Here is a 12,612-nt window from a genome sequence, read left to right as displayed (position 1 = left end):
TGCTCTTCAACTTTCTGTATACTGTACCTATCTTCTCTCTTAAAATGGGCTTTTAATGGTTTTAGCAATCAGACTGATGGTAAGTTCAATTTCTAGTCTGAAATGTGCAATTACCAAAGAAATCATATGACAAGATTTTATGGTTTTAAAAAGTAAATGGCATCATACTTTATCTATTGAGATTTCAAATATTAATTTTAAAAATATTTGACCAAGAGAAGGGAAAACAAAAAATACTGACTGTTGATTCAGTGAGTTTAAAGTTTGTAATTAAAAAAAATTTTTTTTAATACTAGCTGAAGTTTATAGTTATTTTATATAGTTTTATTTGGGGTTTCTTAAATTAATTAAAATGGGTATTTATAATTTTTATTATAAAAATTGACAAAATACTTAAAACTAGAGAGAATAAAATGATGAATACTCATATACTTCATCCATATTTGGCAGTTTTTAAGATTTTGCTAAATTGGATTTAATCTCTTTTGTCTTTCTTTGCTATCCAGACAGGTGGAAAATTGCAATTAATATAAACATTTAAATATATATAATAGGAATTAAAACTGTCTATGAAAAAGTTTTTCAGTATATATGATCAAAAGAATGATAGAGACAGGGGCTTCCCTGGTGGTGCAGTGGTTAAGAATCTGCCTGCCAATGCAGGGGACATGGGTTTGAGCCCTGGTCTGGGAATATCCCACAAGCCACAACTACTGAGCCTGCGCGCCACAACTACTGAAGCCCGTGCGCCTAGAGCCCGTACTCCGCAACAAGAGTAGCCACCGCAGTGAGAAGCCCGTGCACCGCAATGAAGAGTAGCCCCCGTTCGCCGCAAATAGAGAAAGCCCACACACGGCAACGAAGACCCAATGCAGCCAAAAATAAAATAATAAATAAATAAATTTATGAAAAAAAACAATGATAGAGACAGATAATGATAAAAGTATTATTTACTATTATCTATTACCAGTTAAATATTAGAGTATTAGAAATTCTGAAAACTTTTATTTTTTTAAGATTTTTAAAAATATGGACCATTTTTTAAAGTCTTTATTGAATTTGTTATAGTATTGCTTCTGTTTTGTTTTGTTTTTTTGGCTGCGAGGCATGTGGGATCTTAGCTCCCTGACTGGGATCGAACCTGCACCCCCTGCAGTGGAAGGCAAAGTCTTAACCACTGGACCACCAGGGAAGTCCCTGAAAACTTTTGAAAATAGAGAAGCACTTAATGAAAGAAAAGATCTTACACCTTAAAAAAAGAAGAAAGAAACTGCGCTATAACTGGAAGGCCAAAATTCTGGTGAATAACGTTACCAAGCTCCTTTCATTGTGACTTAGAATCACTTTTTTACAGTAAGGCCAAATTTATTTTTAGCTTTTTAAAGAAAAGGAGAGAGTTTGGTGAATTTCCAGCTAAAAAAGGGGGAAAAAAATTGAATACCACAATGTTTATTTGATGAAGAAGTCATAACACAACAGCAAAAAAAGTAAAACAGGGAACTATGTTTCTAAGTATCACTATTATGTTTTCAGATTGTAACAATCCTAGATAATTGTAAAACGTTTTTAGAGTTCCTGCTAATTGGATTAAATTTGTGTACTGTTTCTGTATGGGAATATTTTAAGCTCAAGCATGTCATCTAGGTGAGGAAAAAGATAAAGGATGATCTAAGAACAAATAAAGCAATTAAAAAAATAATCAATGCAACCGATTTTTAAACATGCCCAATATTCAAACTGTATTTTAAACAGGATCCAGCTACTCATATCTTTAAATCTATTAGAATACATTTTCTAACATTAGCAGCTCTCTTGCCTACTTGTGGAATATGAGTTGCAGCCCTTCACTGTACCCCCTTCCTATTGTTACAGACAGCAAAGCCTTAACAAATACTGAAGAAGAGCTATAGGGCTTCCCTGGTGGTGCAGTGGACACGGGTTTGTGCCCCGGTCCAGGAGGATCCCACATGCCTCGGAGCGGCTGGGCCCATGGGCCATGGCCCCTGGGCCTGTGTGTCCGGAGCCTGTGCTCCGCAACGGGAGGGGCCGCGGCAGTGAGAGGCCCCGAGTACCGCTAAAATAATAAAAAAAAAAAAGAGCTATAAAAATGCAAGAACTTCCAGTAATGGTGGTGAAGTGAAGAAGTCTTGAAAACCCTCTGTAGATAACAATTATTCAATCTAAACAAGAGATTAAAAATATTTATAGGCACTGGAAAAAATCTGAAAGAAAGCATAAGCCAGAAATACTATTGCTCTTGAAAAGCTGCAACTAGAAAGTGTACACTTGTGGGATTAGGGCTTTCTCCAACCTCCCATGATGACAGTGAGGAAGAAGCAGAGGAGAAGAGGAGCTTCACACACTAGAGATGAAAGAGAGCAGAATTTAAAAGGAAACTGAAGGGGGAAATCTGGAAGTGAATGAATTGCAGAAGGGTTGAGACACAAAATCTGAGAATAAACTCTACCTAAACGCCTGGTTGACTCCTAAACTCTGCATGCATGAAAAGACCCCAGGGAGTCTAGAAAAAAAGTAGGCAGAGACCAAAGAGGAATCTCTATTGAAAGACAGAGCTATAATGGATAGGTTCTGCTTTTCTTAAACTGAGCTTATTCCCCAACTGTACATAGCTCAGAGAGCAGAAAGCTGAAGACTTACTGGTTTAAGGTGCCAGGGAATAGAGTCTGAGGCTGGCAGAGTGGCTGGAAATTAAGGGGGAATCTCCAGGTGTAAGGGAACCAGATACTGTGCCCCCAAATTTGAACACTATCTCTGCCCAAACATTTAGTCTGTCAAATCATACATGTGTAAGGAAGACAGTAAAGAGTCAAGCTAAAAAAGCAGCGTATGGAAATCCTAAAAAGTGATACAGAGATATTAGCTGCTGCACAACACAGAAGAGACAAATTTGCAGTTGAGTCCAGAAAAGTTAACTGTCTACTACTAGAATAAAAACCCAACAATCCAAAACAAAACGAAAACCAAAACCCACAAAGGGAACCCCAGAAATCCTCAACATAACAGAATCCAGAGTTGTTAACTAGCAAAAAAACTGGGAAAATGTGACCCATATTCGAGGGAAAAAACCCAGTTAATAGAAACTGACTCCAAGCGGCCCAGATGGGGGGTTTAGGAAGACTTCAAAGTAGCTTTTGTGATCATATTCAAAAAATCAAAGGAAAACATGGTCTTACTGAGTGGACAGATAGGGAGTCTCTGGAAACTATAAAACAAAATCTAAATGGAAATTCTAGAGTAAGTATAGTAACTAACAATTCTATTGACAGATCAATAGAAATTACCACTCTGAAGAACAAAGATTTAAGAAAAATGAACAGTCTCAGAGATCTGTGGGACAACATAAAGTAGTTCTACATACATGTAATTGGAGTTCCAGAAAGAGGAAATGAGAGAAAAATGGCAGAAAATGCAGTAATGTAAAAGCAAGTTAAAATCTGAAAGGTGAAATGAGTTTGAAACTTTAAACAGGAAATCAACCCTAAAAAAATGTTAGGATAATCTCATTTATGGAATAAAATACCTTTCAAAACCATCTCTCTTTTCTTATCAGAGAAAAAAAATCACCAAAACTATGAATGTTCCTCAAAGCACTTTAGTTGATTTAAAATTTTAACGCTGGAGTAATATATTAGTCAGCTATTCGTTTATAATGGCTCCTGAATTATACTATTCTGTGTTTAACTTTAGGCATTCAACATCTGTGGTCAGATATGATACTACTTAGCTCACTGCTTTGAGCCCATGGTTTCTGGAAAAGAATTTCTAAATTTAGAAAGCTAGTTCAAAGGAATGGAAGCTAGACAGACCTCTTCTGGACTTATTTTTATGATACTCAGAGAGAAGCTATGTTTTCTAAATCTCCTCTTATTGCTGGTATTAAGCATCAGCTCATGGGCAGTATAAAAAAATGGTCTGAAGCATACAGCAATTAAACCAGATGCAGAACATGAAAAAAGTAGATAAAACATTATCTAGAGTAGAAGATGTCTGATACTTGTCCAGCTCCCAAACTGAAAAAGCAACAAACCAAAGCCATTAACAAATGCATACAAGATACCTGTAGTAGGGGTCTGCAGAGCATATTTCTTTACAAGAGTTTCTGGTGCACTATGTGAAGGCCATTAGTGGGTGTTTAAAGTGAATGATGTAGCACAATTTATGTTTGCCTTTTCCCATTTGTTTTATATACTGAAAAAAAAAAACTACTCTGGGAGGAAAAATGTCTCCTACTTTTAACATTTCTCAGTTCTTGAGCCTAAGTTTCCCACTCACTGCACCATTCAGTTCTAAGTTCTTATCTGTAACCCTTTCCCACAGTTCTGTACTTAAGCATTTGGGGCTACAATTTTGGCAATATTTATGATGCTAAGGGGAAATGTTAAGGACTATTCTTCGAGTCAGTCAGTACACAAAAATCTAGGAATATTAGAAAATTTAATGTTAAATTTTAACATATAGCAAGTGTCTAACCATGTGAACATTCAGATTAAAGTCTTTAGTGTCTCTTATTTTCTAAAGTAAAGCTTGTGATCAAGACAAGCACTGCACTGTTATAACGAATTAACATCCACTAAAATATTTACTATTCCATTGGTTCTTAATTTAATAATCTTACCTAAAAACTGAGGGTTATTGTGATGTGTTAAAATTAAACCTGGACATGTTTCTCTCAATTATTTTCCTAATCTTGTACTTTTTATTATCAATGAAACCTAAGACAGGTATGGAGGTTTTAAGTGTTAAATTTTCTATTATTTTTTCATTTAAGGGAAAGCATACATGATAACCCCAACCTCAGTTATGTACATTTAGTCTTATTCAGAAGATTGTTAGTAATTTTGAATTCCCATGAGTTTTTAGCTGCTTATAATCCATCTATTTGAAAAATACTGCAATTGTTGGCTTTTCATTAGATTTTTGCTGGACTGAAATTAAATGTTAAAATCTAAGATCAGGAGGAAATGATTAATTGGCCCATGCAAAAAATATATTTTTATGGGTTTAAGAAAGCCAATATACACTGGAGAATCAGAAAAACAAAAATGAATTTAATTTTTATAGTATACCAAAAACTAACTGTAATGGGTTGAGTTGTGTTCCCCCCAAAAGTTCTACACATGGTACCTGTGAACATAATCTTATTTGAAAATTGGGTCTTGGGTTTCCCTGGTGGTGCAGTGGTTAAGAGTCTGCCTGCCAATGCAGGGGACACGGGTTTGAGCCCTGGTCCGGGAGGATCCCACATGCCGCAGAGCACCTAAGCCCATGCACCACAGCTACTGAGCCTGTGCTCTAGAGCCCGCGAGCCACAACTACTGAGCCCGACTACTGAGCCCGCGAGCCACAACTACTGAAGCCCATGTGCCTAGAGCCCGTGCTCCGCAACAAGAGAAGCCACCACAATGAGAAGTCCGCGCACCACAACAAAGAGTAGCCCCCACTCGCCGCAACTGGAGAAAGCCCGTGCGCAGCAACGAAGATCCAACGCAGCCAAAAATAAATTAAATAAATTAAAAAAGAAAAGAACATTGGGTCTTTGCAGATATAATCAAATTGAGATGAGGTCACATTGGATTAGGGTGGGTCCTACATCCACTGACTTGGCATTTTACAAGAAAGGAAAGAGATTTGGATGCAAAGGTAACAGAGAAGAATGTGAAGATATGAAGAAAGTGATGTGAAGATGGAGGCAAAGATTGAAGTGAAGGCATTTATAAGCCAAGGGATGTCAAGGATTGCTGGGATACACCAAAGGCCAAGAAAAGGCAGTAAGGGTTCTTCCCTAGAGACTTTTTTATAAAGAGTATGGCCCTGCCAACACCCTAATTTTGGACTTTTTGTCTCCAGAACTGTGAAAGAATAAATTTCTGTTGTTTTTAAGCCACTCAGTCTGTGGTGCTTTGCTCTAGCAGCCCTCTGAAACTAACACACTAATGCACAAATAACAATATAGATTTGAACCTGATTTTTTAAATTGAGGGAGACTTACTTTCCCCTAGGTTATATGTACCCAGCATATTGGAAAGAGAACAGGTAATTTTCTAGGGAACTGATTGGCTCAAAATCACCCTGGATGATTTTTTTCTAACATTTGTCTGAGTATACCATAAGAGGATAAAATAATATATCTAAAGAACAAAGAAAAAGTTAACATTTTTGATGAACTGAACAATGTACTGATTTGGTAACCTTCAAAATACTGGTCAACATATTTACTTAGCCCCAAGAAACAACTCTAAATTGGTTTAATAAAGCAAATTAAACTTCACATAGGAAAATCAAATTACTGGAACAATGAGGTTTTCAAAAGGACACAAAGGAAGTTTTTTTGTTTTTTTTTTAACTTCATAAAAATTAACTTTAATGTGAAAAAAATTAATCAAAGGTTCCAAAGACTTGACTGCAAACTAACTTGCTGGTGGGGGGCAGGGGAAGGGGGGGGAAGTATTTCTTTTTTCCAGTTTCAGTGGCATTAAAGTCATACTATTAATAACTAAACTTTTATTTTCTGAATTTATAAAGTTGAAGGCATTCTAAGTTTCCAAAGTAAATGTAATTATATACATATTATGTATATATATGCAAAATATATGTAATTATATACATATATGTAATTATATTTACAGTTAAACTATTCCTACAAATATAAAACATTTATAAGAATTGTAAGGAAAACTTACTTTACTTTTGCGATTCTTTTTTTTTTTTTTTTTTTGCGTTACGCGGGCCTCTCGCTGTTGTGACCTCTCCCGTTGTGGAGCACAGGCTCCAGACGCGCAGGCTCAGCGGCCATGGCTCACAGGCCCAGCCGCTCCGCGGCATGTGGGATCCTCCCAGACCGGGGCACGAACCCACGTCCTCTGCATCGGCAGGCGGACTCTCAACCACTGTGCCACCAGGGAAGCCCGCGATTCATTTTTTAACAAGCATTTAGGAATGTCTAAGTGCCAAACACTACGAGGCATGAGAATTCAAAGATACATAGGGCTCAGTTCCATTCTTTATGGAGTATACAGTCTAATGACAAGGTAGACAGTAAAAATGGGACATGTTCTATAAAGAGATATGAAGAGAATAAAGGAGCTTAGGCAAAGGATCAGCCTAGGAAACCAAGGGAAACTTGATGGAGAACCAACATTTGAACAAACTCTTTGACAAGCAGGAATTTTTCAGATGAAATGGGAAGGTAGAAATAGAAGCAAAATTCCAGGAAAATAGAAAAAAAGAAAGATATGGAATCCTGAACAGATTTGACATATCCAGAGCTGCTCGGAAATTTTTTATTGCTAAAGCATAAGGAAAGTAACATCAAGTATTGAGAGATGAGGCTGGAGAGAGGCTAAAGAATTTAGACTTTGTGTCCCACTTCACAGGGCACCAACTGCACTTTTCAAACTGGGAGTTCCATGAGACACAAAGACCATATAGGAAACCGCTACAGTAACCCAGGAGAGACATACTAAGGGTCTGGACTAAGGCAGTGTCAGTGGAATGGGAGAATAGACTGGATTCCAGAATCATTTCTGGAATCAAATCATGATGCTCTGCTAATAAGGGACTAAGAAGAATCAAAGATGGTACTGAGGCTTCTGGTGAAGGGATCTGAGCTGATCAACAAAGAAATGGAATACAAATTTGGGCAGGCAGGAGAAGTGGGGAAGTGGTGAAAGATGAAGGTAGTAAAATGTTAGTTTAAGATATCTGCAAGACAAGAAGAAAATTTTCTAGTAATGACAATACTCAGTATTTATATTTTTTACTGCATATGAAGTACTTTTACATACGTTCTCTTGGTTGACAGAAAAACCCAGTGAGATAAGAGCATTTCACAGATAAGAAAACCAGAGCTCAAAAGGTGAGGTGACTTGTTACAGGCTACTCAGCTAGTAGGCTACCAGGCTAGAGTCAGAAAAAAAAAATCAGAGTCCTATCTAGTCTTTCAAAAGCCACTCCATACCATAGATAAATTATGGTTAGTTTCCAATTGTTATTCACGTCTTAGCATTTTGCTGCTTCCCACTGAGCTGATTTTATTTAATCACTGTTGAGTCCAGAATCACCTAGTCCACACTGGCACTTGAAGTTATGACGATATCCAGAGGAAAAAAATTTAGAGTTAGTGAGAATCACGTTACTGGAAAAAATCTTAGACCATTAAGTGTTAGAAGGTCTTTCAGTTCTTCTGATGGAGGAATTCTATGATAGGTTCCCAAAGTAACCTCCAGAAATACATTATAGTTTCAAAGGGTTCCATGGTTTAATTAATTTGGGAATTAATTGCTTTAGATTGCTTTATTGCACAATTTCACAAAGACTTTAATATTCTAATGTACACTGAAAATGTCTAGGAGTATAATTAAGGATACAGTGTTCCCCAAACGTATCTGACCACTGAACATTTCTCCCAAACATATTTTTCTTTTTGGCTGCACTGCATGGCTTGTGGGATCTTAGTTCCCCGGCCAGGGACTGAAGCCAGGCCCTCGGCAGTGAGAGCATGAAGTCCTAACCATTGGACCGCCAGGGAATTCCTTCCCCCAAACTTTTGATTTAGAGTATCTTATGGGACTAGCATTCTATAGAATACACTTTGAAATACTGCTCAATAAAACTATTTAAGCAACATACCAACAAATACAAATTAAAAATAATAAACACAAACAGTACATTAGTGCTGAGGGAATGCAGAATAAAAAGGAGGGATGACAATTTGTAGAATTAATTGGGCAAAGTTTCCTGCTCAATATACTGTTTAATTTTGCAATGAAATTTAGGCAGTAATATGAACTAGGAATACATGTGCTTACCAGTAGAAATCTTTTAAATTGCTGATTGACGCAATTATAAAATAAAAATTTGGGGGACTTTGCTGGTGGTGCAGTAGTTAAGAATCCGCCTGCCAATGCAGGGGACATGGGTTCGAGCCCTGGTCTGGGAAGATCCCACATGCCGTGGAGCAACTAAGCTCGAGTGCCACAACTACTGAGCCTGTGCTCTAGAGCCCATGAGACACAACTACTGAGCCCACGTGCTGCAACTACTGAAGCCCATGCACCTAGAACCCATGCTCTGAACAAGAGGAGCCACCGCAATGAGAAGCCTGCACACGGCAACAAAGAGTAGCCCCCACTCGCCACAACTAGAGAAAGCCTGTGCACAGCAATGAAGACCTAACACAGCCAAAAATAAATAAATTAATTTAATTTAAAAAAGTTTTATTACCATAACTTATAATTTTAAAAAATTTAATTGCCTATACTTGGGGGAGTAAATAATTAATTTCTCTTATACTATTAAGATGGTTAGGTTTTATAGCCTTCTGAAACTTCATCAAAGCTTCTTGTTCTTACTTATTAATTAATGACTGCTTCAAGGTTTCATATGGCCTTTAATCCATCAGAATTTCATTGTAGTCTCAGGTAAAAATCTCATTATTACAGATTCCATTATGAGGAAGGGATCTATATAATAAACTTGTTTGCAAATGTCCCATTCTGAGGTTATGATTTGTCATAATGAATTTTTATAAAGAATGATTTTACACACCAAATGCTTCCTCTTGATTATCCTCTTAAAATAATCATCCTATATTACCGCAGACGATAAATGGTATTCCGTTTGCAGCCCAGAACAGAGAGCTAAGAGCTCCATAATTCTGCCTGGTGATCAAGTCCTTTAACTTCCTTAGTCCTTTCCTACTTCAAACATTCCTACTCAACAAATCTAACTGAACTCCAAATTACTACAATGTAGAGAGACCTGGGAAAATGGAAGGAAAATGTAAGAATCTGAGTTCCTCCAGTTTACTAAATTCAGGCTTTCTATTCATTCATTGATTCATTATAGAGAGCCTTCATGTACCCCTACAAACTATAAATCTGATTTCTAATAATACATGCTTCATAACAAAATCATGATAATAGAATTTTTCTTTAATAAAACATTCTTTTAAAAACTAAAGAAATAATAATAGTATTAATGCATGTCTTATTTTGTATTTATGGGGTTAGTTCATTAAATAGAATATCTTTATTATCTCATTATTTAAAATTTTTGAAAAAAAATTTGATGTTTTTTTAGGACATATTATCCATAATCCAAAGCAGACATCATTAGATACATAAGATATTTATATCACCTGGAGCTACACTACTGAATTATAATTTATACAGACTAAGGTTCCCTTTTCCCTAGTTAATTTCAGTGCATAATAGGAAAAGAAGGAAAAAAGCACAACCTTTTCTTTTTGGTGCTTTTTAAATTGAGTATTTTAATCAAATGGGAATTTTTTACTAGGATTACTATAGTTCACTGCTTCTAGAGTAATAGTAAGCAGTTCTACAGACACAGTTGCAAACTTAAGCTACGAAAATTAGGTGATTAATCTTCTCCATTACTTTGGCATTATCCCCACACTGGTTCCTTATCTAAGGAATCTGAATCTGCTGAGGTCCCAAAACGGAGACTTGGATGCATAAATACAAGGTTGTTTCCAAACATTCGACCATGTAAACAAAAAGTAAGGGCACAAGATAAAAGTATCTGATGATTGCTTTAAAATTCCCTATTGAAACTGGAGAAAATATGCCACTCTTCTGTAGATTCATTTACATTTGCTTCTTAACTAGAAAAAGAAAATAGATACAGACATGTTCATGAGCGCTCACATAATGATTCACACACAAATGAACTGGTAAAAAACTGTAACACACTTGAATATTTTATAAGTAGAAGAAAGTTTTCTTACCTTCAGAAGTTCAAAGTAATGTAGACAGTGGTAAACAGGGGCTAGAAGTAGCCTGGGTAAAACATACTGAACAGCTTCTTTGAAACCTTCGCCTATTGACTAGAAAACAAAGTGATTTAATTTTTAAGTTTACTTTTCAGACATCATATATCTTGATCTAAAAACTACTATACCTGCAAATAGAGTGCCGCTCCAGGCTTTGATAACTGACTAAGGAAACGATCATGAAAACCAGGTCGTAAAATATCTCGAGCATATGATTCATATGGATCAAATGCCAGTTCCTTAGAAAATAAAGAAGGCAAAACATAAATAATCTTTCTCCAAGGTAAAGTATAAATGACCTACCACCATAAACACAAAAAGATTAAATTATGGGCACACCTATGCCTGCACAATTATATATTTCTTTTAAAGCCTCTAAACAAAATTACATTGCTATTAATTTTAACAGAATAAACCTAATATTCTCAATTAAGAAAGTAAATCAATTCTTTCTGATGAGTAATGGGATTCTTATATGTTATGACACCTCTCATGAAAGGGTTCTAGTAGAGTATTATCAACAAACATAGTCAAAAGAATGGGGGGATTTTTAGATCTGGAAAACTAAGTGTAGCCTGAATAATAAAGAATATAGATATCCACAACCAGGTAAAGTATAAACATTTAGAATATTGGTGCCAGACATTTATTTTCTCACGGTTATTTCTTGTTCATAGACTTACTTACACATTCTGCAAGCCAGAGGTAATTGTTTATATCATCTAAAATTCATTGGCACATTTTTCACAAAACAATTAAATAAAAATTTAATCCAAATTGCCCAAAAATTTTATCATCACCAATGATTAATAAACTAAACAATTCTAAAGGTTAGAATCTACTGGTTTTGCTGATTCCTGAGGAAAAAAAGAGTAGTTACTGTGATTTTATCAGGAGGTAGGATTTCTACTCTCCGCCATCCTGTGCTCTATTCCAGGTAAAAATAAAAAGCCAAAAAGCCCTAACTATTATGAAGATGGTGTTATAGATTCTAGCAAGAGCTCATTTCTATGAAGGGTAATTCTAGAAAGAGGAAGAGGACATCTAGTGGAGGACTGCAGAAGAATGAAGTTAGGAGTGAATGACAGAACAAATGTTTATTTTTAAATTACCCTTTATGTTGTTTCTCAGACTGTTTTCTTTAAGAAAGATTCAATAATAACAACACAAGATCAGAAATCAGAAGACCCCAGTTCTGTTCTCTGTGAAATGCAATATGGGATATAAAGTTCCAAGTCATCCTAAATTCCTTGAGCCATTTCAATTCCTTCAACTGTCTTCTCAACTGAAAATTTCTGTAATAATATAACAATGGAAATTGCAGTCCATTGCAGATCTTACAGGAATGGATAGTAGGTTTTCAACAATAACAGCAGGAGGGAGTCAGGTTATGAATAGACTGGATGGGAGAGAGGAATAAAAATGTGATTGGATGCTTTTATCTTGGGTCTCTTGAATTCATGAACTTATATAGAGCAGATAATGTTTGTCCTCCTCCCCTTTCAATAAACTCTAATTTATTATAGAATTTTTATGACAATTACACATATAAATTAAAGACTATACAGACAGTGTAGTGGCTTAAAAGCATGACTCTAGCATCAGAGAGACTCAGGTTCCACTTCTTATTGTACTACTTACTAGCTGTGTGACCTCTGACAAACTATCAACATTTACTCTCTCTAAGCCAAGCTTCCTCATTGGAAAATGTAGATGATATCTACTTCAAGGAGTTGTTTTAGGAATTAAATGAGATACACACAAAGTGCTTGCAATAGCGTATGCACATATTTAGCGGT

General features: G+C 36.0%; 1 protein-coding gene across 2 annotated transcripts in view; it reads right to left on the bottom strand.

The window, feature by feature from the left end:
• SOS1 (SOS Ras/Rac guanine nucleotide exchange factor 1) overlaps nucleotides 1–12,612 on the bottom strand; it is a 147,543-nt gene that overhangs the window by 45,206 nt on the left and 89,725 nt on the right. For both annotated transcript variants that reach the window (XM_067703201.1, XM_067703202.1), the window contains exons 7-8: nucleotides 10,942–11,052; nucleotides 10,769–10,867 (exon numbers count right to left, since the gene is read on the bottom strand). In XM_067703201.1, the coding sequence (XP_067559302.1) occupies nucleotides 10,769–10,867; nucleotides 10,942–11,052 (210 nt within the window). The remainder of the gene's footprint in view (nucleotides 1–10,768; nucleotides 10,868–10,941; nucleotides 11,053–12,612) is intronic.

The sequence above is a fragment of the Pseudorca crassidens genome, chromosome 14, assembly GCF_039906515.1.
Source record: "Pseudorca crassidens isolate mPseCra1 chromosome 14, mPseCra1.hap1, whole genome shotgun sequence".
Lineage (NCBI taxonomy): Eukaryota > Metazoa > Chordata > Mammalia > Artiodactyla > Delphinidae > Pseudorca > Pseudorca crassidens.
This window is presented reverse-complemented; position numbering and strand designations above follow the sequence as displayed.